At 39.7% G+C, this 25,274-nt stretch overlaps 1 protein-coding gene across 1 annotated transcript in view; it reads right to left on the bottom strand.

The window, feature by feature from the left end:
• CDKL4 (cyclin-dependent kinase-like 4) overlaps positions 1-25,274 on the bottom strand; it is a 53,455-nt gene that overhangs the window by 9,179 nt on the left and 19,002 nt on the right. The window contains exons 3-7 of the mRNA XM_006882335.1: positions 23,636-23,708; positions 12,625-12,715; positions 5,180-5,377; positions 2,970-3,052; positions 731-787 (exon numbers count right to left, since the gene is read on the bottom strand). Coding sequence (XP_006882397.1) covers positions 731-787; positions 2,970-3,052; positions 5,180-5,377; positions 12,625-12,715; positions 23,636-23,708 — 502 coding nt within the window. The remainder of the gene's footprint in view (positions 1-730; positions 788-2,969; positions 3,053-5,179; positions 5,378-12,624; positions 12,716-23,635; positions 23,709-25,274) is intronic.

The raw sequence follows: 25,274 nt of genomic DNA, 5'->3' as shown, positions 1-25,274 counted from the left end.
GCAGCGCTAAGGCGCGTGTGAGGACACAGAAGGTTCAGACACTGAGTCTCAGAGAGAACTGAACCCAGCACAATCCAGCACCCTGGGTGGGCCTGGCGGGGATCAACACTCAGCAAAGGCTGGTCAACAAAGGTCCTGCAGTTGGCCCTGTCTTCTAGATCAAACGAGTTTCACACTGTGCTGCTTATTAGAGCCTGATGGTAGGAGGTTTGTTGAAGGGTATAGAATCTGAGACCCTATTCACAGAGATTCTGCTCCTGTGAATCTGAGTTTAGAAAGGTTATGCAATGGAGTCTGTGTTTTCAGGAAGTTCCCAGGTAAAATGCCTGCTGTAGAAATAGCTTACACAGCTCTGTGCTGTGGCAATATCGTAGCTAACAGGAACAGCTTACATGACTGTTAAAAGCAAACTCCCTGCCCTGGTTAGATGGTCTCAGCCCATCTTCCTGAGACCTTTCAGTATCCACACTGGATGGAAGGGCCACTCCCTCCAGTCTGGGCTCCATGGGTCAGGAATGACAATAACAATGCTATTTAGTATTCTTATTTATTTATGAAATTACTGATTAAACCACTGAGGTTTCTTTAATTACCTTATAGTTCCTTATCATTGTCAATGACTGTACCCTACCATGACAATATCTCCCTTATTATTCACCACTCCTGGAACCAATGGCTTCAATTATTACAACTGGCAATAAGTTAATGGTTATAAAGAATTCTGAAGTACCTTCATGAAGTTCAAAGCCATGAGAGGAGCACCTAAGAACTTTTCCTCAAGAGTTTCCTGGAATACAAAGTAGAGAGATTCAATGTTACATCATAACAACATAATGTGTATTTTGGCCATAAGTAATAAGAAAACTTTAGAGAAAGGACCCCTAGGAGATGAATTCCTTTAAAGTTTTTTTAAAAATAATTTATATGCAAAACTTTGTATTAAATTATAAATGTCTGAAAGATAGAAATTGTCTAAATTTCAAGTATCTTGCAATTGGTGCTGCATACATGTGAGTCTAGATGTATCTCTCTGAAATCCTAAAACAGTATAATAATATCTGTGCATTAACTCTTTATAAGGGAGCTCTGGTGGCCTGAAATGGGGAGGGAGTTATGTTGCTAACCCAAAGGCAGATGGTTTGAATCCACCAGCTTCTTGGTGGAAGAAAAATGCATAATCTCTACCCATGTGCTTTAAAACCTGTAAGGGGGGGAAGGGGGAGGTCAGCTATGAGTTGGTTCTGATTAGAAGGCAATGAATTTGGGGGTTTTAAAAATGAATTTATAGGGCTTTTTTATCAACTTAGAAGGTTTTTTATCTATGCTAAGCATTAATGAAATGATATTTTACTGATACGTGGAAGCTGCAGAAAGCCAACCCCAAACCCCCAAACCTACTGCTATCAAATTAACTCTGAGCCCCAGAAGGCCTGCAGACAGAGCAGAGCTGTTCCACAGAGTTCAAGGCTGGGAGCCTCATGCAAGGAGACTGACTGGCTGGGAGATCAGACCTGCCGGCCTTTCAGTTAGTAGCTTCACACTTATTGCACTGTGTTACCAGAAAACAAAAGGCTAATAAACACACAATTCAGAAGAGTACAGAGAAAGGGGTGGTGGTGGTTGAGAGCTTCAAAAAAAATCTTAACATCCTACTTCAACTGCACAGTGAGCACATGTAGATTGTATTTTATTCTTAAACACACTAATATGCTGTCAAATGATGCTTAACTTTGCATCTTAATGTTCAAAAAGATAACACCATGTTATCTAAATCAAAGTATTAGATTTCTAATAAATTTAAAACAGATTAAAAATGAACAGAATATGGAGAGATGTTGTTGTTGTGTACCGCTGAGTCAGAACTGAGCCATAGCTGACCCTCCATCAGTTTTTTGAGGCTGGGAAATTCGATCTGCTTTGGGATTGCAGTGCAACTTCCTATTACTAGGCCACTAGAGTTCTACAGAGATAGAAAGGCTCTTCTGAGCCTCAGATGATTCATATGTGTCATAAATCATGATCTACTTCATACTATTTTTTCTTTTCTCCAACCCCATACTACTTTAGCTCAAGCACAGCTTGAATGCAAACACACATGCCACACTGCTCCTTGTAGCCCTTTCTTTCTACAGGCATTTTTCTAGGTAGAGGTGTTTTAAAAGCTCAGAGCCCAAGTTATGTAACACAGACAGGAAATGAATGTCTACTTCCTGGAATGAGAATAAGAGAACTCAGTAGTGACCAACACCCCCAAATAAAGCAAAACCACAGCAAAGCACAGAGATGCTCATGGATTCAATGAGGAATGAATACAATGAGGACCATTGGTAGCATGACCTCCTTTGTTAAAATACAGGTCTTGTGTGGTTGTGGAGCTTTGTTTTAAAAGGTGAGAAATGTTGGTTTGTTTTTGTTTTTTAAAGAACTATCCTCCTGTCAAACAAAAACTCACAAACCTAAACATGTTGCCATGAGTCAGAACCTCCTCAGGGCTGACTCTCCAGTTGGTTTTCAGAGACTGTAAATCACTCGGGAGAAGACTATCTGTCTTTCTTTCTTTGAGTAGCTGGTGGATTTGAACTGCCTGCCTTTGGGTTGGCAAGTGCAACCCCTTACCCACTATGCCACCAGAGCTTCTTATAAATAAAGAACTAACGTAAGAATTAGTTATGAAACAATCATTTCTTAAGAGAAAGTTATTCTAGTGCTCTGACCAAAAAGATAAAGGTAATGAAGAACTAAATAGGCCTTCCCTTCAAATTTAACAATGAATTTATCTTTGAATAAATAGGCCAAGTAAAATTTTGAAGCATTTCACTGGTTCGCTTCTGTGTAATGTTATATAGCTTCTTTGATGTGTATTAGTGTATCACAGAGAACCAAACATGAATATGAAAATACAAACAACTACCTCTATAAAGAAAGAAAGTTGCAACACAACAATACAATATCCAAAGTAGAGCAGTTACCATGTCTTCTGGTTCTGGTATACTGACGCCGTGGAAAAACTGGTTGCTTTTAAAAATGGATTGGTGTCTTGGGATTAGTTTTCCTGTAAAGTGCAAACCACATAGTTAATGATAAATCTGATAATGAGGTGTTTAAATGGTTAACTTCTGGATATGGGCCTGAAAGATGTCCTGAGCCCGAGCATTCCCTTTCCATATGAGCTCTCTGGGTCACGCCAGAGCACACCTATTTAGACACAGTCAACAAGCCCACACAACTCTTTTTACCCCCTGTGGTTTGGTGTGCACACTGCCACCCTTGTTCAATGGCGCCACCATCAAAAGGTAAGGTGCGAAAATGGTCTTGTTTAATAAATGATAACTTTACAACCATAGGTGCTATTTTGGATCTCCATTGAACAGATGAGGAAAATGAGACTCAGAGAGACTGCATAACATGCACAAGGTTTTTTTGGTAATAGATCCAGGATGCAAACTCAGGTCAGCGAAGGTGCATTATAAATTGCCACAATCAAGTTAGGATATCAAGCAAACAATAAACATTTAAGGTGAAGTGTGCAGTGAGAGTTGGCCCTTGTTTGGGTTTTTTAAATTTTTTTTATTAATTTAAATGAAAGTTTACAGAGACTTAGGGTTTCCAGTCATTCATTGTTGCACTTGTCTTCCAGGCTGCAGAATCCTCCAGAAGGTCCCACGGGAACGCACCACACTGCAGCAGATGTCCTATTGGCAAGAGTGTTGAGGCCGCAGCTGTTAGGTGCTGTGTGACTCAGAGTAACCCCTAACAGGACAGAAAGAAGGCCAGCCTGATCCCACAGCATCAGTATCTCTGTTCTGCTTAAACTTGCTGTTGCAGTCACTGGGGAGGGACTAATGAGGGCTCACCTTGTGAGCAGTGATACCACTTTCTTCATATCTAAGCTGTGGCTATAAACCATTAGTAACCTTTGGAATTATATTATTCTCCTCTTACCAGATAGAAGGGGAGTTCTGGTGGTCTAGTAGTAAGGAGTTGCACTGTCATCCCAAAGGCATGTGGTTCAAATTCACCAGTTGCTCCATAGGAGAAAGACGGGAGATGACCTCTCAAGTCATTAAACTGCCTCTGAAAACCCACTGGAGGGTCAGATTTAGGCTGGTTCTTATTCTACGATATATAATAACCAGATGGTGGAAGACAACACTGGATCAGATGCTGACACATGATGAAAACTCATGAAAGAGACCCCCCACAAGTCTCCTTCTTACTTTTTATGTAAATGGGCTGCATGACTTTAGGCCATTCATGTAAGCTCTCTGAGCCTCAGTTTTCTTATCTGTAAAATAGGCATAATTAGAAGTGTCAGAACACCCTTAAGAAAGTTTCCTTGATATTCAAAGAGATGAGTATGAAAGTAATCATTAAATTATTAAGTAGCAAATGAAGAAAAAAGTGCTAACATTAGTTTAGACTCTGGCAGCCACTCTTGCCTGATCAGGAAATACAACAGGGCTGCTACCCTCTAGGGCAGGGCAGTGAAACAATGGCCCCAAGGCCAGGTCTGGCTCAGTGCCTATGCTTGCATGGTCTCTGGCCCAAGTATGCTTTTTACCTAAGTTGTGTGTGTGTGTGTGTGTAAATCAGAATAATGATAATGATAATAATAATATTTTGTTACATGTACAAATTATGCACAATGCAAATTTCAGAGTCCATTAAGTTTTACTGGGGCACAACCACACTCATTATCTATGTTTGTTTTTGCATTCCAACAGCACAGTTGAGTACTTGGAACAGAGACTGCAAGGCTGCAAAACTTAAAATATTTGTCATATGGTCTTTTACAGAAATGTGTACTGACTCTTTCCTGCTGTAAAGGGGGTGTGGGTGGGGAAGGAACCCTCTTTTACTGAGAATAGAAATTGTACTGTATCAAATATCTCTTAAATTAAGCTCCACGCTAACAAATATCAAATAACAAATGCTAACAAATGACCCTATCTTAAGGCAACATAGAAAGTAATTGCAGTGTACTCCATGTTAATGGATTTTATTTGAAAAGGCATCTGAAAGCTCCTCATTGAGAAGAGTCATGATTCTGCATATTGAGAAAAGGATGGAGCTTTGGCTACAACCCAGTCAAGTATCCTGAGCAGCACTCTGGAGAAGCAGGAAAGCTCTTGTTTTGCATTAAACCAGAATACTATTAGCTACAAAATGCGATTCATACCTAAGGTTCTGATTATCAGATAAAGCTGGTCCACATCTGATTTTCCAGGCCAGAGTGGCTGGCCTGTTAGGAGCTCTGCAAACACACAGCCAACAGCCCACACGTCGACTGAAGAACCGTACTGAGTGTCTCCCACGAGAAGCTCAGGAGCGCGGTACCATCTCGTCGCAACGTAATCAGTGTAGGCATCTCCTGGAACTGCAAATGCATCAGATCTGGTAAGCCACACTCACAACATGTAAGCCAACAGCAGGTCAGACATACAGGCTGGCTATGGGTTGCTCAAGAGCCATGGTTGTTGTTGTTGTAGTTAAGTGCCATCGAGTCACGTATGACTCACAGTGACCCTATGAACAACAGATCTGAACCCGATCCTATCCTGTGCCATCCTTGAACTTCCTGGAACACTAGAGCCCATTGTGGCAGTCACCATGTCAATCCACCTTGTAGAGGGTCTTCCTCTCTTCACCAACCCTCAGCCTTTCCAAGCATGCTCTCCCTCTCCAAGGAATAGCCCCTCCTAGCAACATGCCCAAAATATGTCAGGTGAAGCTTCATCATCTTAGCCTCCAAAGACCACTCTGGCTGCACCCTCTCCAAGACATAGCTATTTGTACTTTTGTCAGTCCATGGGATTAAGAACTGTTGTATGCCCAAAAAGTAATGCCAAGAGGTCCTCTTCTATTATAGCAAACTAATAAAGAAGTAACCTTTTATGTTCTTGTTACTGTGTACCATGTAGTAGGAAACGACCCGTAGCTGACCCTGCACAGGTTTTCAGAAGCAATAAATCTCACGGAAGGAGAATGTCCATCTTCTTCCTGTGGAGCATTTGGTGGATTTGAACTACATACCTTTGGATTGGCAGTGCAGTTCCTTACCACTAGGCCACCAGAGCTCCCTAACCATTTATAGTAATAATGTGAAACTAACATTTATAATACCTTAGAGCATAAGGAATTTCTCTTAGTTCTGTAAGATGATGTTACCTTTTTAAACAAACTAAAGCATCCTTTCAACTCAATTCATTGCCATAGAGTCAGAATTGATTCACAGCTGACCTTCTAGGCAGGTTTTTAGATGGTATAAATTGCATGGGAAGAGACTGCCCATCTTTCTCCTGTGGAGCAAATGGTGGATTTGAACTGTGTGTCTTTGGGTTGTCAGTCAGTCCCTTAACCACTAGGCCACTTGGGCATACCTTCAGGTTCCTCTTAAAACTACTTTTGTTGCCCTTTCTCTGTTGGCTGCAGCCATTTATGGCTGAACTCCCTTCCTTGCCCATTCTTCTTTGCTTTCACAATTTATAGCCAGGAGCCAAAGCTCCTCTTAAAACTTCTGTGTGCTGCTTTTTCCTGTTTTCTTCAAAAGTTGAATAACAGTAGTAATAGTAAGCACTGTACCTCCCCAGATCAGGATAAGGTCAAGCTTCCCACGACATATGGATGGTACCATCTACCTCTGGAATAGTAAAAGAAGTAGATAGCACATCTGGGATGATGACTGACCAAACCGGGCAGAAAAAAATTCTATAAAAATTCCTTTCAAGATACCATCTGTGTCCCTCAGCTGTCCAAGCCTCTGGCTGTTTCCAAGATGAGGAGATAGATTTGCAACCATGACATATAGATAGCATCACCAATCTGTGGAATATTGATAGGACCAGGTCAGCTTGTCTGGGGACATGACTCCTGGGAGCTCTGGCGACCTAATGGTAAGAAGCTATGCTGCAATCCCAAAGGCATATGATTTGAATCCAGCACCTGTTCTGTAGTTCAAGGACGAACAATCTCCTCCCATGTGATTAACTGCCTCTGAAAACCCACTAGAGGGTCAGCTATGGATCAATTCTGATTTGATGGCACACAACAACAACAACACAATAATACAACAACAACCTTATTCATAAGAGCAGGTCAGTCAGTCAGGGATATGACCACTGAGCAGACCACCTGCACTGGAGAACATTTTGTAAACATTACCTACATTCTGCCAACTGGGTCCCTCCCTTAGGCAAGCCTCCAGCTATCCCCAAGATGAGGAGACTGATTTGGGAGGCTCACACATTCTGTCTCCTATAATAATAAAACTTGCTGTTCCACTCCACCCTTGTCTCTGAGATCAGTTTTCAGGCTGCAGGCAGCAGATCCTTGGCTTTGCAGTAACACTCGGCAGTTACTGAGATAGTTAACACAACTTCCAAAGACATCTTAACTAGATAAAAATCATATAATCCTGAATATCTAGTGGGAAAATGCAAATTCCTGTAGTGTAACTACATGTCTAGACCAACTATTGTTTGAGTTCATCTGGCAAGCAGCAGAGGGCTGGATGACTGCACTAAATTAATTTTTCTAATCAAATTTGCTACTTAGGAATCAAGAAGACAGGGCGCCACTTGCCTCTAGTGCAATGAGTCATGTGCAGTGCGTGGCAGGCTGGTGACAGAGGGCCGAGTGCAGCCTCCCTGCCCTGCCACCTGCCACAGGCCGGGGTCACCGGGGGCCCAGGCACTCACCACCCACATGAGGGGTGCCCATCCCACACCCTACATGACACATGGGGAGGCAGGAGCCCCGTTGATTCTGTTATAGCTCAAGGCAGGTGGGTAAAAAGATGTTCTAAGAGACTTCTCACTGGCAAGAGCCAGGGTTTCTGGGTGGGCTTTACAAAGATGCACCAGAAGAAGAATGGTTGATAAACCAGCCAGCTGTACACGTGGCTCAGGGGCCGTTCTCCTCAGCAAAGACTTCAGGGAGCCTCCAGGACCCCCCAGGGCAGCTCAGAAAACAGGAGCGCAGCCCCCAAGAGAGAACAGTTCTCACAGGAGCAGGGGGGACTAGCCTTCAGTCACTCACTGCTCTTTTTAAAATAAGGTGTACATTTCAGTGATAAAAATAAATGCCATTAAAGGAAATTTGAAAACCTGAGAATGAGAAAAAAGAACTCTCAATTGATAATTCCTATTACTCACATGTTAAGAAAGGTGTTTGGTTTTGGTTTTTATAGGCATTTTGTTTTCAACCACAAAAATCATATAGGCTAAGAAAAATATGATCAATGAAAAAGAAAAAATAGCTAAGGTCACCATCTAAAGAAAATTTGTAATCTTTTCTTTGTTTTCCCTTCCCTGGTCTTCTTTTTAAAAGAACCACCAGCTTAAATGTGTTTCTGAGATGTGGATTTGGTTTTGGTTTTTTTTTTGGGGGGGGGTGGTTAGTACTCAACTTTTTTTATTGGATTCATACAATCATTCTAAACAGATTAAAATTTTAAGTACCTTTTATCATTCAGTATATATTATTGTGGGTCCTTTCCCCCCATTTAATTGCATACATTTACTATGTTATTAGAGTTTCTGGGGGGCACAAATGGTTATTACTGACCTAAAGGTTGTCAGTTCGACACCCAGAGGTCCCTCAGATCAGGTCTAATGATCTGCTTCCGAAATGTCACAGCTTTGAAAACCCTCTGGAGCAGTTACGGCTGCACATATGGAGCTGCCATGAGCCAGGTTGACTGCGAGGGACCTGGAGCAACCATGCTTTAAACGCTTCTAAACTTGAGGGTTATGGCTATACAGAGTCTACCAAGTGATGTGCCAGGATTGTACCTTGCCCATTTTTTTCCAAAACTTTGTTATTATAAATAACACCAGACTGAAAACCTGTATTATGCAGACCTTTTCTGCATTCAGTATTACTCCTTAGAGTGAGTTCCTATGATTGGAATCATGTTTGGGATGTATATACATTTTAGATTGATTGATTGATTGATTAGATAAGTAATCAATTATTTTACAAAAAACCTAGAAAATATTTTTTAAAAGCGTAAAGAGGAAAATTTAAAAGTCACTTGCTATTCAAAGAATAGCCATTCAACTGTTTCGGTGTGTTTTCTTGCCTTTCAGGTTTTTTATTAAGATTACACACACACACACACACACACACACACACACACACACACACATTTCTGCACAATTGGGACCTGGCTGTATATTACATTTTATTTCATATTTCAGTTAGCCCTATATTTTGAATCTGAGAATTTTCATGTTATTGAAATTGCTCAAAAATAAAAATATGTATGAAATCAAGTTAGATATATTCTTTTGCCATTTCCTTATTTTTGAACAATTAAGTTCTTTCGCAAAAACTATCTGACTATAAAATTCCATGTTTTATATTTCTGTTGTGGATTTCTAGAAAGGCTTTGATCTATTGTAACAAATTATTTTCCCAAGGATATGTTCCCAAATGTGCGGTCACACACTTGTGAATTTAGGGTAGTCACTGTTTCAAAAATCTTTGCTAGCTTTGATGAGTAATAAGTGGTATTTGAATTTGTATGTCTTTGAAATCGGTTAGGAGGAAGATGATTGAACATTTATTAGTCTTTTCATCTCTGAACTGTTTTGTAACATCTTGCTAATATTCTTATCAAAGGCTTAGTAGCATTTTTAAAATAACATTCATATAAGTTCTTTCGTATTACACTATTAACTCTAACTTTTGAAATTTTTTAAATTATTTGCCAGTAGGGTTTATTCTCTCTCTGCTGTTTTCATATTGGCCATTCCCTTGTCTCAGGAACTCTGGTGCTGTGGTCTGTAGCACGTTATACCACCAGCCCAAAGGCTGGCCTTTGGTTCGAATTCACTGGCTGCTCCTCGGAAGAAACGTGGGCAATCTCCTCCTGTGAGATTTACCACCTCAGAAACGCGAGGGAGGCTCAGCTGTGAGTTTGACCTGAAATCATGAAGTATCCATTTTATTTGAGTATCCATTTATCTACACAACATTTTGTTGTTATGTACCATTGAGTTGGAAGTGACTCACAGCTGACTGTCCCATGGGGTTTTAAAGGAACTAAAGTGTAAAGAAGGAGACTGCCCATCTTTCTCCTGCAGAACAGCTGGTGGATTTGAACCTTGGGGTGGGCAGCAAAACTCCTACCATGAAGTCACCAGAGCTCCTCATACAGAGGAGCTTAATTTTTTGGTGATTAAATCTCTTGAGCCAAGGGCTTTACTTGTGACCTCTTTTTGCTTTTCTTATTGTAAACCACAATCAATAATCTAAACCAGTATTTATAACAGAATCAACTGTGAACAGTGCTTGAACTCACATCTTTTTTAGTGTTCAGTCAACACTAACAAGGTGGCAGTCTTATACTGTTGTTGCTGCTGTTACCGAGTTCATTCCGACTCATAGCAACCTCCATGTAATAGAATAGCACTGCTTCAGAGGGTTTCCTAGACTGTAATTTTTACCACCGGGAGCTCTGGTGATTTAGTGCTAAAAAATTGCATTGCCAACCCAAAGGCATGCAAGTCAAATCGAGCAGACGCTCCACAGGAGAAGGATGGGCAATCTCTTCTGGCTATGAGTCAGTTTTGAGTTGGCATACGACGACGGTAACAACAATCTTTACTAGACGGGACTCTAGCTCAAATTCACCAGCTGCTCGCAGAGAGAAAAAACCTGGTGCTCTGTTCCTATAACGACTCTCAGGGCTCATTCACAGAGCCACCAGGTGGGTTCAAACCAGTCAAGCTTTCAGGTAGGAGCTAAGGACTTACCCATTGTACCCAGGGTACCTGTCTTACACCAGAGCTCGTTCAAAACAAACATCACAGTAAAGGATGCTGCTCTTGAAACTGACACAGGGGTTTACCATTAAGTGACTTCTCTTTTTTAATCAAGTGACTTTGGAAGAGTTCATGCAATGAAAATTTCTAAGAACAAAGTCCAAATTTTGAACTCAATGCTAATGTTCTCATTCAAAGAAGAAAAACTGTGCTTACTATAGGAAAACTCAGCAAGAAAGCAAGGATACACATTCATGGAAACTTTTAATGGATTTATATTTTCAGAAGCATAGTCCATTTAAGAAGACTTACCAGCCCAAGGGGGAAAAAAATCCCTCAAAGGAATATTTATGAGATAGCTATTATATAAAAATGCTTTTAAAATATTGTTGACGTTTATAATGGCATATATTTATAGACTGTTTTAATGACAAAATAAGTTACTTTTTTAGTATAAAGTAGATTTCCAGGAAAAAAAATATTATGACATTACATCAATAGCAAATATCAGACAACTATTATCTACTTATCTCTTAAAGTGATCTTTATTCCAGTAATTTTTCCATGTATTTCTTGTACAGTGGAAATAAGACATGGATAAGTTTTAATTTTCCTTCTGTGGCCCTTTGCCATGTATTACACTTGGTCTCATGTCACTGAAAGCCCTGTTCAATTTCATTTTTATGGGCACCTAACATAGCATGCTAGGCACGTACCACTTTTTACCCACAGAGCTCTATGACTTGTCCATGTTCCTTCTCAGCCACATGGCACAGGGAACAGCTCTCTCTACACATCATCCTCTCATTCCACAAACAACGAGAACCTCAGGAAGCTTGCTCAGCTCCTGTTTTCTGCCCAGTGCTTCCAAATGCTGTGTCATGTCACCTGTGTTGGGGTTAGACTGGGACACTGATTAAGTACACACTCCTTTTGCAATGTGTACACTGCTAAGACAACCACACCCTGTTTTATTGCCCTCTGCTTTATTGCCCTTTGCAGAGACCATGTTTTTTTGTTACAAACCCAAGTCTGTGGCAACCATGTATGGAGCAAGTCGGCCAGCACCAACAGCATGTGTTTGCTATGTGTCCCTGTGCCCCGTTTGCTTAATATTATGTTTCAATGTTTTGCATAATGCGAATGCACATTTAACAGACTACAATAGAGCACAAACACAAGTTCTATATGCACTGGGAAACAAAAAAATTCCTGTGACTCCCTTTATTGTGATGTTTGCTTTCCTGCAGTGTCCTGGAACAGAACCTGTGTTATCTCGGAGGTATGTTTGTTTGTTTGTGTGTGTGTTTGCCTGCCATAAAGCTCTAGATTCAGGGAGAAATAATTTCTCTCCCTTTCCCGCCTGTTCCTCCTCCCCTGTGGTGGTTGGAGTTCTTGGTACTGCCTCTGAATCCTCTGTCTTTAATTTGCCGTTTACTTGTCTAGGCTTATCAGCTCTATGACGTTTTCCAAACACTCTAGCCCACATTAGTATTTCTCTCCAGGGAACTGTCTGCTCCTTTGCTTTTGTACTTTATTGCCAATAAGCTTGTATTCTTCTTTTTTTCATCTACTTCAGACAGAAGTGCATAAAGAGAAGAGATGCACTTTCAAATTCTTCCCCCTCCTAAAGGACAAAGCACATAAATGCGATGCCCAATAAATTCTAGTTAATGGAAGTGGAGTTGAAGGGCAAACTACTGTATCAACTAAAAGATTACAGTGGGAATCTTTTTGTTCTTTCTGAAGAGTAACAATGTAACATTTAGTATGCATTAATTATCTAGAGTAAAAACTTAAACCTTATCATTTCGTAGTCCATTTGAATTGGGCAAGGTAAAGAGTTGATACTTACTCAGAATGCGTGCAAACCCAAAGTCACAGATCTTGATTATTCCTTGCTTAGTTATCAGAATGTTTTCAGGTTTTACATCTCTGTGGATACACTGTAAGATAATTTGTTATTATTTCTAGGGCTATCTAAAAGATGCATTTAGTAAACATGAACTACTACTTTAAAATGATGGCTAAATAGTGAGATAAGTTTACACATAAGGGTTTCCTTCATTTTTCTAAAGAAAAAATAGCAATTTTACACCAATCACATCAAAGGGGAAAAATGTCAGTATGTTGCTCTATTAGGAAAGATGCTACTGCTAAAACCATCGGATAGGTAAGTTGTGTCTTGTTTTTAAAGATGAGAATGTCATATAAATGTGTTTTCTGCTTTTACTGTGCCACATTTAAACTCTAAGAGGTTAAACTCTATTTAAACTCAGTATTATGTCCGTGAAGAACTGTTGCTGTCCAAGAGTTACAATTCAGGTTAGTAGCACAAGTTTGAGAAGCCAGAAAAACCCTGCAATCATAATTAGAGCTATCCTATGGTTTATCATCCAACTAAGAACCCTTTCAAATGGGAAACGGCACACTATTCATTATGATTATGGTGCAATAGACAGGAACCAGTGTCTTGAGCGAGCTGGGGTTTAGTCATCCTACGTGTCAGAGAACAAAGCACTCAGCCTCAGGAGAGGAGCAGCACCAGGGGAGGAGTATCCCTTAGCTTTCCCAATAAGGTGCCAGAGACACCCTCACAGTGCTGTCAGAATCCCGCTCAGGAGAACCGGGCACCAGTGGGCATTCTTACCTTAGGGAAGCTCTGCTCTTCTCTTACATGTAACACGCACATTTTTTTAAATTTTATTTTATCATTTGATTGAGTGTACCATCAAATCAGATCTGACTGGTACAGGAGGAGATTGTCCCTCTTTCCCCGGCAGAGCATCTGGTGGATTCGAACTGTGTGCCTCTGGGATTGTAGTTGCAGCTCCTAGGCCACCAGAGCTCCCCACAGTAACACACACATTTTACTGCAGGCTGCAGCCTCGTGACCTCCCAGGGCAGGCATGAGAGCTTAAAGGCACATGGAGGCAGTGTGGGCTGATGGAATCCCCCAGAAACGTTTGTTCCAGGTGGTGACAGGCCACAGCGGAAAGCATGCAGGCTCTCCTCGTGAGCACTGTCCCTTTCTAGTTTATTCACCTCAAAAGGATGCAAAAAAATGATCCTGCTCTTAACAACCCAGGGCCAGGGTTGAGCTCTGTACTTTTCAAAGGACTTTTCCAGTATTGTGTCTCTTTCACACTGCTTCTATACTCGCAGCTAGACCTGGCAGCTCCTGGCAGCTCCTGGTAGACCTGGAAGCTCCTGTCCACACATTTAGGATCCCTGTCAGTTTGACAATTTTGAATTAACTTCTGTTTCTAAGAAGAAGAGTTACATGAACCCTACTTTCAATTTAGGTCACATAAAATAGCACTGGTAACAGAAATCTAATACTATGTAGTCTCCATTACTGTCAACTCCAAAATTATTGTTTTGTCATATGGACAAGCAGCACTTAGGAAAGAAACCACATTAGCATTCTGCCTCTCAAGTCCTAAGTGAGGCCTTGGATATTAATTTGAAAAAAACAAAACAAAAACCCCCAACATCCCCACATTGTTAAATACATATGAAAAGAGTTTTTATATCATCCACATTTCAAGCAACATATTCATGAAGCTTGGACTAAGGTTTTGAATTAGACTCAATTAAATCACCCGTAATTTAATGAGAAGCAGGTTATGGCCTTCAAATAAGTTGGTATCAAATTAAAAATTTCTATACTTACACTTTTATCTGTCTACTAGATTTTCTTAAATGTATTTTGAAGCTAATACAAATGGATGTAAAGTTTACAGAAACTTTCCCAATCAAAACATACTAAGACAATGAAGTATTGATACATTCCAAGGAAACAGAAACATTTACTGGTATAATTATATATAAGCTACTGATTTGAAATGATAGAAATTCCCTAAAATCTGATTGTGGTAAGAAATGAACAATCCTGTAAGTTTAATTTAAACACTTAGACAAATGTACTTTATAATTATATATTAATGAAGTTGTATAAGATAGGAAGAAGCGACTGATAAATAAAGATTATAGGTGTTGTTGTTGTGTATCATCAAGTCATAACTGACCCATAGCTGAACCTCTAGTAGGTTTTCAGAAGCAGTAAATTGCACAGGAGGAGACTACCATCTTTTTCCCAAGGAACACCTGGTACATTCAAACCACGTAGCTTTGTGTTGCAGTGCATGCAATTCCTTACCACTAAGTCACTAGTCATTGGTTGTTTATTTTTTCCAATACCAAGAAATACTAGGTACAAAATCAAGAATGATCAAGGAAGCATCAAAAGAAGTTGGAAGGAATACACAGAGTTACTGTATTAAAAAGAACTGGTCGACACTGAGAAATTTAAAGAAGTATCATATGATTTAGAGCCAGTGGTAATGAAGGAAAAAGTTTAAGCTGCACTGAAGGTATTGACGAAACACAAGACTCCAGGAATTGATGGTATAGAAAATGACATGCTTCAACTAACTGGTGCAGCCCTTGATGTGCTTTTTTGTCTATTCCAGGAAATTTGGAGGATAGCTGTCTGGCTGGCTGACTGAAAGAGAACCATATTTGTTCCTATTTCCAAGAAAGGTGACTCCCCAAAATGTGGAAATTATAGAACAATATCATCAATAGCACATGCAGGCAAAATATTGCTGAAGCTCATCCAAAAACCAGCTAGAACAGTATACTGATAGGGAACTGCCAGAAATTCAAGCTGTGTTTAGAAGAGGCTGTGGCACCAGCGATATCATTGTAGATACCAGATCAATCCTTGCTGGAAGCAAGATTACCAGAAGAATGTCTATTTGTGTTTTATTTACTATGCAAAGGCATTTGACAAGACAGTGTGGATTACAACAAACTATAGCTAACACTGAGAAGAATGTGAATCCCAGAACACTTAACTGGGCTCATGAGAAATCATTACCTAGATCAAGAAGTTGTTGTCCAAACAGAACAAGGGAACACTGCATGGCTTAAAGTCAGGAAGGGATGTATCCTTTCTCCATACCTATTCAATCTTTTTGCTGAGCAATTAATTGATAAAGCCGGATTCTATGAAGAGAAATGTAGCATCAAGGCTGAAGGAAGACTCATCAACAACCTGTGTTAAAAAGATAACATAACTTTGCTTGCTGAAAGTTTAGAGTATAAGAAATGCTTGCTACAGATGATGAACATAGTCTTCAATATATATTATATCTCAATACCAAGAAAACCACTGGGCCAATAGGCAACATCATGATCGATGGAGAAAAAAGATTGAAATTATTAATGATTTAATATTGCTTGGAACAATAATTAACACCCTTGGTACCAGCAGTCAGGAGACCAAGAGATGTAACGTACTGGAAAAGTTCACTGAAAGGGACCGCTACAAGATACTGAAGAGCAATGATGTCAGTTTAAAGACTTAGGTGCACCTGATTCAGTCCACAGTCTTTTCAATCACTTGCTATGCATCTGAGAGATGGACAATGAATAGGGATGAAAGAAGACTGAAGCCTTTGAGCTGCAGTTTTGGAAAAGAGTACTGAATATCTCTCATGGATTGCCAAAACACAAACAGATGTGTCTTGAAAAAAAGTTCAGCTAGAGCGCTTCTTGGAAGCAAAGATTTGTGTCTCACACTTGAGGCATGTTGCTAGGAGAGGATATTCTTTGGAAACATAGAGAGTTAGCCAAAAAGAGGAAGACCCACCATGAGATGGAGAGAGGGACCACAGCAGTGGGAGCAAGTGTATCAGAGATGACAAGGACGGCACAGGACAGAACAGGGCTTAGGTCTGTTGTCCATAGGGTCGCCATGAGTCATGCTGGACTTGATACCACATAACAACAACAAGAAACCACCAGAGCTCCATGATAAATAAGGATAGGATACGGAATAAAGTAAAAAGAAGATGAGAGTCATTGAGGCAGTAAGAAATGAAGCAGAGACAATGCGAGACACTTGGACTCAAGGCACTCACTTTCTCCCTGACAAAACCACATTCAGTGCCAATATTCTGTAAACTGCTTACTTTTGCCAGAGAATAAGAATCGTGCAGGTCATTGTCAATAAATAACTTTTAATGGTTTCTGTTCCATAAATGACTTTTAGTAAACAATGGACAAGGGCACTAGACAAGCTGGGCTCCTGCAGCTTACATCCAGTCTAATTTTTAGAGGATAACCATAGCATTTGAAACCTAATCTGCAACTTCAATAATCATTCCTTGAAGGCTCACATCAGATATCTCTCTGAACATAACCTGACTGAACAATAGTTTGCCATTACCTGAGATGGCTGTTTTTGGTGAGTATCAGGAGGAATACTCATACAGGGAGAGGGAACTGAAGCCACCCTTCCAACTAAAATAGTAATATCACCAAAGTAGTAATGGGTAATGAAACCGGATGGTCATGTCCAAGAAATCACTATGTTGTTGTTGTTATATGCCATCGAGTTGCTTGTGACTCATAGCAACCCTATGCACAACAGCTCAAAAGCCTGCCCTATTCTAAGCCAGTCTCAGTGACTCCGACACACTGAATCATATTGTCCCAGTTACTGTATCAATCCATCTCATTCAGGGTCTTCCTCTCCTGCCCTGTCCCTCTACCCATCGGGGCATGATGTCCTTCTCCAAGGACTACTCCCTACTGGTCATGTGCCCAAAGTATGTGAGATGGAGCTTTAAAATCCTTGCCTCCAAGGAGAAACTTGGTTTTGCCCTCTCCAAGACCTATTTGTTCTCTTAGTGGTCCATAATATGAAAGAGTTCAATACTCTTTGCCAGCACCACAACACAAAGGCATCAATTCCTGTTTAGTCACTGTCCAGCTCTTTGCTGCAAAGCAAGTAATTGCAAAGATCATGGCTTGGATTAGATATACCTTAGTCTCTAGACTGTCATCATTGCTCTTTAGCACTTTGGAGAGGTCCTTGACAACAGACTTCGTCAATGCAATTCGTCTTTTGATTTCCTGACTGCTGGTGCCAAGAGTGTTGATTGTGGATTCAAGCAAGCTGCAATTGTTAACAAACTCAATCTCTTCTCCATCCATCATCATACTGCCAAGTAGCCCTGTGGTGAGAATCTTCATCTTCTTGATGTTAAGCTTCAGTCCACATTGAAGATGGAAGTCCTTGACATTCTGCAGCAAATGCCTCAGGTCCTTTTCAGTTTTGGCAAGCAAGGTTGTATCATTTGTATAACAGACGCTGTTGATGAGTCTTCCTACAATCCTGATGCCACGTTCCACCTCCTAAAGCCCAGCTTCCCATATGATCTGTTCTGCATATAGACTGAAAAGGTATGGAGACAGGACGAATCCCTGACACATTCGTTCCCTTCCTAATTTTGAATCATGCAGTGTTTTCTTACTCTGATCTGACAATTGCCTCCTGATCCAAGTACAGCTTTGCGTAAGCACAATCAATTGTTCTGGGATTTCCATTCTTCTCAAGGTTGGCCAAAATTTGTTGTGACCCACACAGGCAAATGCCTTTGCATAATCAATGAAACACAGGTAGACATTCCTCTGGTACTCTCTGCTTTCTACCAAGATCCATTTGACATTGGTGACAATGTCTCTGGTGCCATGACCTCTTCTAAACCCAGCTTGTATTTCTGGTAGTTCTATATCAATGCAATCTTCAAGTTGTTTTTGGATAATCTTTGGCAAGGTTTTGCTTGTGTGTAATATTAGTGATATTGTTTGATAATTTCCACACTCTGTCAGATGACCTTTCTTGGGAGAATAGGAATAAGTACAGATTTCTGCCAGTCAGTTGGCCAGGTACTGGCAGATTTCTTGGCACAACCTGGTGAGTGCGTCCAGGGTAGCACCTGTTTTTTGAAATATGCCAATTGGTATGCTATCAATAACTGGGGCCTTGTTTTCTGCCAATTCCTTCAGAGAAGCTTGAACGTCCTCCTTCATCACCACTGCCTCTTGATCATATGCTGTTTCATGAAATTCTGTGTCAGCCAGTTCTTTTTGGTACAATGACTCTGTACTTCCTCTGTTTTCTTTTAATGTTTCCTGGATCATGAAATCTGCCCATAGCATCCTTAAATATTGCAATTTGAAACTTGAATTTATTTGTTCTTCAGTTCCTTCAGCTCAAGAAATGCTCAGTTTTGTAATTTTGGGGCAAGTTATTTTTCCTCTGATTAATATATCAAATGTGTAAAAATCAATGAGTTCTTAATGCTGCTAAAAGATCACCTTGGTTACTTTATTTTAATGGAATTATAGGGTAAGAAAGAGGACATATTACATTTGTTTTCTTAAATCCAGTGTATTGGAAAATGTAACGTGGACATGAATCACTCCAGATTTTATTAAAACATGGATTCGGTTTCAAATCTAGGGTAGGGCTGAGAATCTGCATTTCTACCAAGTTCCTAAGTGATCTCTATGCAACTACACTTTGAGGAACTATCCCACCCACACACTCTCAAAAGTCTCCCAAACCAAAACAATTCCTAAACCTTTGGCCACTGAGTTGGTGAGAATTCATAGAACTACCTGATATAGCTCTGAGTCTAAATCTTTTTGGAAGCTGACTATTACAGTTTTCCCCTTCTGGGAAGAGGCTGGGAGATTTGAACCACTGACCTTGTGGTTGTCAGCTGAATGCTTCAACTAGTGTGCTACTCAGGATTCTCTCTACTCTGAGTAGCATGGCCTTTTCTATACTTTGAAAAGCACCTGTGCTTGCTTTAACCTTCATCATCTTGGTTAGGATTGTGACCCTGGAGACTAAAAGGTACTCGTGGACTCCACAGGTGGAAAACTGTGACCTTCAGTTCCACTACTGGGGCGGACTGCCGTTTCTATCCTTTACAAATATCATGAGGGCTACTTTAAAAATAAGGAGAGCACAAAGGTTTTAGATGCCTTATTGTAACAACACCTATAGAATTAAGATTTTTATCCTTTGCATTTGTATTGTTGTTGTTGTTATGTGCTGCCAAGTCATTTGCGACTCATAGCAACCCTATCTACAACAGCCCTAAACCCTGCTCTATCCTGTGCCAATCGCATGGCCTCTGACACACCCATCCCAATTACCCCAGTCACTGAATCAATCCACCTCATAGAGGGTCTTCCCCTCCTGTGCTGCCCCTCCACCTTGCCAAGCATGATGTCCCTCTCCAAGGACCTGTCTCTCCTTACAACATGTCCAAAGTATTAATAACATTAAAAAATTAAGTATATGAAGGCTGACCATTGTAGAAGAAAATGAGAACCAGAGTTCAGAGTGACTTTGATCTTGGAGGAGAGCAGTTCTAAGAAGTTAGTAATTTTTAATAAAGATTGTGGTTAACAAGTTGGATATTATCTGTATTTTAAAGCTTGAGATATAAATCACAGTCTCATAAAGAGAAATACTGCATAAAACCATTATTGTAAAAATAGAAAGATAACTAGTGAAACATGTATGGGGACCCAAGGGGGACAGGGGTGGGAGCAGACGGGTGAGGATGAGCTGGGGTGAAATTCACTGGGTTCCACATCGGTGGGTTGAGGGAGGGGGTAAAGGAAATGGGAAAGATTCAGCGGGGCATAAAAAAACAGAGTAGAAGTGGGTATAATTCAATGGTTATTAATTTTATAAAACATAATGCTTGGGAGGGATTGTATGAAATACAATGTGAATGAAGAATAGTGTGAAACACAATGTACATGAACTTTGTAAGTAAACCAATATAAAATAAAAATTTACAAAAAGATATAAAACAGTTGTTAAAAACACAGAAAAGAGCTACAATTATGTTTGGATCCACCAGAAATAGTCATGACCAGGTAGGTAGCTTGATAGATAGATGAACTCATTCATCTAGTTATTCAATAAATATTTAATGAATACTTCATATAATAAAAAGATCCATGATAGGAGTTGTAAGAGATACAAAGATCAATTAGTCACTGGTATTAAGCTTGAGCTTATAATGTAGTCCACAGCAGAGTGTCTCATTATTTTAGGGATAAAGTGCAAACACTTAAGGTAAACTGAGAGATAATGATAAAAAAAAAAGAGGGGAAATGTGGAACAGAATTTTAAACTCTTATAGAATTCAGACTACTGGACACACTGAAAGGGAAGAAACACAGTCTGAATCTATTATTCTGAGATAACATTTAAGCCTTGAATCATAACTCTCTGAACAAACAACTAAAACAGCACATTGATAGGAAAATGCCAGAAATTTGAGCTGGATTCAGAAGAAGCTATGGCATGTTGGATATAATTGTGGATGTCAGAGGGATCTTGGAGATAAAGAGAATACCAGGAAGATGTGTGTCTGTATTTTGTTTATTATACAAAGGCATTTTATTGTGTGGATCATAACAATTTATGCCTAACATTGAGAAGAGCAGGAATCCCAGAACACTTAATTGTGCTCATGCAAAACATAAACCTAGACCAAGAAGCTATGGTACAGAACATGAGAACACTGCAGGCTTTAAAATCAGGAAAGATGTGTATCAGGTTTGTAACCTTTCTCCTTACCTATTCGATCATTATGCAGAACAAATCATTTGAGACTCTGGACTTTACGCAGAAGAATGCAGTATAAGAAGTGGAGGAAGACTCATCCACCAACAACATGCATTATGCAGCTGATTCAACTTTGCTTGCAGAATGTTAGGATGTTAAGAAGACTTGAAAATAAATATGGCTTACATTTCAATGTCAAGAAAACAAAAATCCTTACCACTGGACAGGCAATATAATGACAGAAGGACAAAAGATTGAAGTTGTTGATTTCATCTCACTCGGATCCACAATTAAAACCAATGGTAATTGCAGTAAAGAAATCAAGACTTGTGCAACAATTTTAAATAATTTTAAACAATTTTAAAATAAGAAGGTGAACTGGGGAGGAAGATGTGCAACAATGAATGAATGAAAATCCAACTTTTCTGTAAACTTTTGTTAAAATCACAATAAAATAAAAAAAATTTAAAAAAGAAATCAAGAGATGTGGTATACTGGGAAAATCTGCTGTCAAGGGCCTTTCCAAAGTGCTAAAAAGCAAGGATGTCAGTTTAAAGATTAGGCTGCACATGATCCAAGCCATGGTCTTTTCAATTGCTTCCTATGAATAAGGATGAAAAGAAATGCCTTTGAGTTGTGGTGTTGAAGAGCACTGGATGTCACATTGCCAAATGAACAGTCTGTCTTGGAGGAGATCCAACCTGGGTGCTCCTTAGAGGCACAAATGCTGAAACTTCATCGCACGTACTATAGGGGTATGCTGTCAGGAGAGACCAATCTTTGTAAAAGGACATCATGCTGGGAAAAGTGGAAGGTCAGAGAAAGAGAGGCACACTTCCAACAAGATGGACTGACAGGATGCTACAGGGACTGTGGCAATGATGGGAGCTTCTCAGAGATGGTGAGGATGGCACAGAACAGGACAAGATTCAGATCTGTAGTTCAAGGAGTCACTAAGAGATGTAGTCAACTTGATGGCATCTAACAACAACCGCAATATAGGGTTTCAGGGGTTAACAATCTTTACCAAAGGGGACTGCCTATCTTCCTGCCAGAGAGTAGCTGCTGGATGTGAACCTCCAACCTTTTTTTGGTTAGCAGCTCAACAAACTGTTCTATGCCACCAGGGTTCTTACAAACAGTAAATCTGACATACCGAGGAAAACGTTAGAAGACAGAAAAATCGAAGTTAATTTTTATATTTAAAAAATAGGTAGAGACAATAGGAATGGTGACATAATGCCAAGAATGTAACCATTGTCACTGAGTTGTACACAGAGGAAATGTAGACTGTATGCTTTTCTAAATATAATTTTATTTTTAAAAAAGCAAACAAAAATATTTTTAACTGATTATAAAATTCCCAAAGTTTAATAGCACCTGCCAACCGCTATTTGAGCCAATTTTGACTCACAGTGACCTATTGAGTTTCCAAGGTAATATTTACATAAGCAGACTGCCCCTCTTTTTCCAATGGAGCTGTTTGTGGGTTCACACTTCCATTCTTCTCGTTACAAGCCAAATTGTGTAACCACTTTGTTAACAGAACTCCAAATATAGTCATCTGCCATCAAGTCAATTATGACTCATTGTGATGTTCCATCAAGTTTCTGAGGCTGTAAATCTTAACAGGACAAACTGCCTTGTCTTTTCCACACAGAGTGGCTGGTGGGTTTGACATGCTAACCTTTCAGGCAGCAGCCTGTTTTATTATTCTAATAAAAACTCCACTACTGGCGTTCTGAAGACTAGAAAAACTAGATGATATGTGGTTATTACTACTGATGAGCCTCTTGCGAGATTTCTGGCCTCTGAAAATCCACTGAAGGGTCAGCTGTGCGTCAGTTTCGACTTGACAGCACACAACAAAAAGGTAATTAATGACTAAATATCTGTAGAGGAGAATGCTCATTTTTCTCCAGCAAAGCAGCTAGTGGATCCGAAACTCATGCTTTACGGTTGGCAGTGCAACTTATTACCATTAGGCCAACAGAGCTCCCTCCTAAATGGCATCAAGGGATTAAAAATGTAAAGGAGACTGTTACAGAATAAAAGAATTAACAGACATAATAACAAAAATAAAACCAAGCACTATGATATATTACACTAATATATCCTGGAAATTTATTTTAAACTACTTTTAAAGATAATCATAGGAATTAGTGCTGTGGCAAAAGGAAGTATTGTAAACACAAACTTTTAGTTCACAAAGAATTAGTAACTTGATTCCTAAAGACATTGAAAAAGTCATGAATTCTGTATTTCTTTTTCTCAGATTCTGTAACTTTTCATCTTGTTCTTCTGGTTCTTTCTTTTCTGCCTTTAGCTCTTCAAAGAGACACCTGAGCTATTTAGGAGAAAATAACATTGTGAAAAGAAATTAGTAAACATGTTAAAAAACATTACTTACATTATGTTTATGACAGAAGTTAAGAGCTTGAAGTGTTTGCCATAGCACACTTTTGATCACTCCATCAGCAACGCTGGGGAAAGAAAATGATCGAGGAACTGAGACTGCCAGGCTGGGGTTCCAGAGCTGGGGCTGGGACAGGGACGTGAGGAGCAGGGGCGGATGTGATGAGGGAACATAGAACTTAAAAGTCTCTGCAAATATTCTTCTAAATAAAATTTATGAACAATTGCCTTGATAATTTTCACCATATTATGCAATTTTAGTAAAAATATTTACAGCTGTGAAAATAATATAAACTTATGATAATATTTCAAACAATATAGAAAGGTAAAGAAGTAAAAATGTTGACCGAAGTTGTTGACAGCCCAAGACAGCTGCTGTACCATTTTGGTGGATGTCCTCTCAGACATTCCTATACCTCTTTCTCTGCATTTACATTTTATTGCGGTAATGTCATTTATTTAATTAAAATATTTAGAAGTATTAGAGTTGACCAGTAAACAACACAGGTTTGAGCTGAGGGGGCTCACCAATTACATTCAGATTTTCTTTTTGCTGTTGCTACTGTAGTGAGCTTAAGTGTGATAAGTATCTGCGGATCACACAGGAAGGATTAGCATCACATGGTGTTTTCATCATGTATCTGCAACACTGCCATCTGAGTAGTTCAACTCTATGTTGTTCAAGCGTCGACAGTACGTTATATGTGGATTTTCCTCCAAGTGGAAGGTTGGTGCCCCTAAACTAAGTGTCCGATCATCCTCAGTCACCATTGCATTCTCTGCAGCTTCTCTCCTTTCCTCCAATTTTTCACAGATATTTTATGCATGAAGATACAAATACAAATATGAACAAATAATGCTTTAGTGGCTGTAATAGCGGGTATCAAAAAGTCAGGTGTGAGAGGCAATTTTTTCTCTCTAAACAATGTTAAAAACAAACAAACAAAAAAGATCAAAGACTATAATCTTCAATATGGGTTACAACTCATTATCAAGGGTGGAAAACCCACGCCACTGGACCAACAGGCAAGAAAGTTTGGGAAAAGATTGAAATTGTTGGTGATACCATATTACGTGGATCCACAAACAACACCCATAGTAGCAGCAGTCAAAAGAGGTATTGTCTTGGGGAAAATCTGCTGTCAAGGACTTCTCCAAAGTACTAAAAAGCAAGGATATCAGTTTAAAGACTACGGTGTGCCTGTCTCCAGCCACAGTATTTTAAATTGCTTCTTATGCATCTGAAAGCTGGACAGTGACTAAAGATGACAACAGAAGAATCAATGCCTTTGTATTGTAAGGTTGGAGAAGAGTAGTGAATATCCTATGAACAAACAAGTCTGCCTTGAAAGAAATGCAATCACTCTGTTGCGTAGAAGCAAGGACAATTAAATTTTGTCTCACGTACTTTGGGCATGACTTCAGAACTGGCCAGCCCCTGGAAAAGACATCATGGTGTGAATGGTGTAGAGTCAGAGAGAGAGGAGCCCCTCAACACAATGGACTGACTGATGCAGTGACTATCACAATGAAGGAACAAGATAGAGGGCAACTTAGACCTATTGTTTATAAGGTCACTATGGGTCATAGACAAGACCACAACAAAATGTTGTCTATGGGTTTAGTGGCGAAGA

The sequence above is a fragment of the Elephantulus edwardii genome, unplaced genomic scaffold, assembly GCF_000299155.1.
Source record: "Elephantulus edwardii isolate Elephantulus edwardi_28Jun2011 unplaced genomic scaffold, EleEdw1.0 scaffold00019, whole genome shotgun sequence".
Taxonomy (NCBI): domain Eukaryota; kingdom Metazoa; phylum Chordata; class Mammalia; order Macroscelidea; family Macroscelididae; genus Elephantulus; species Elephantulus edwardii.
This window is presented reverse-complemented; position numbering and strand designations above follow the sequence as displayed.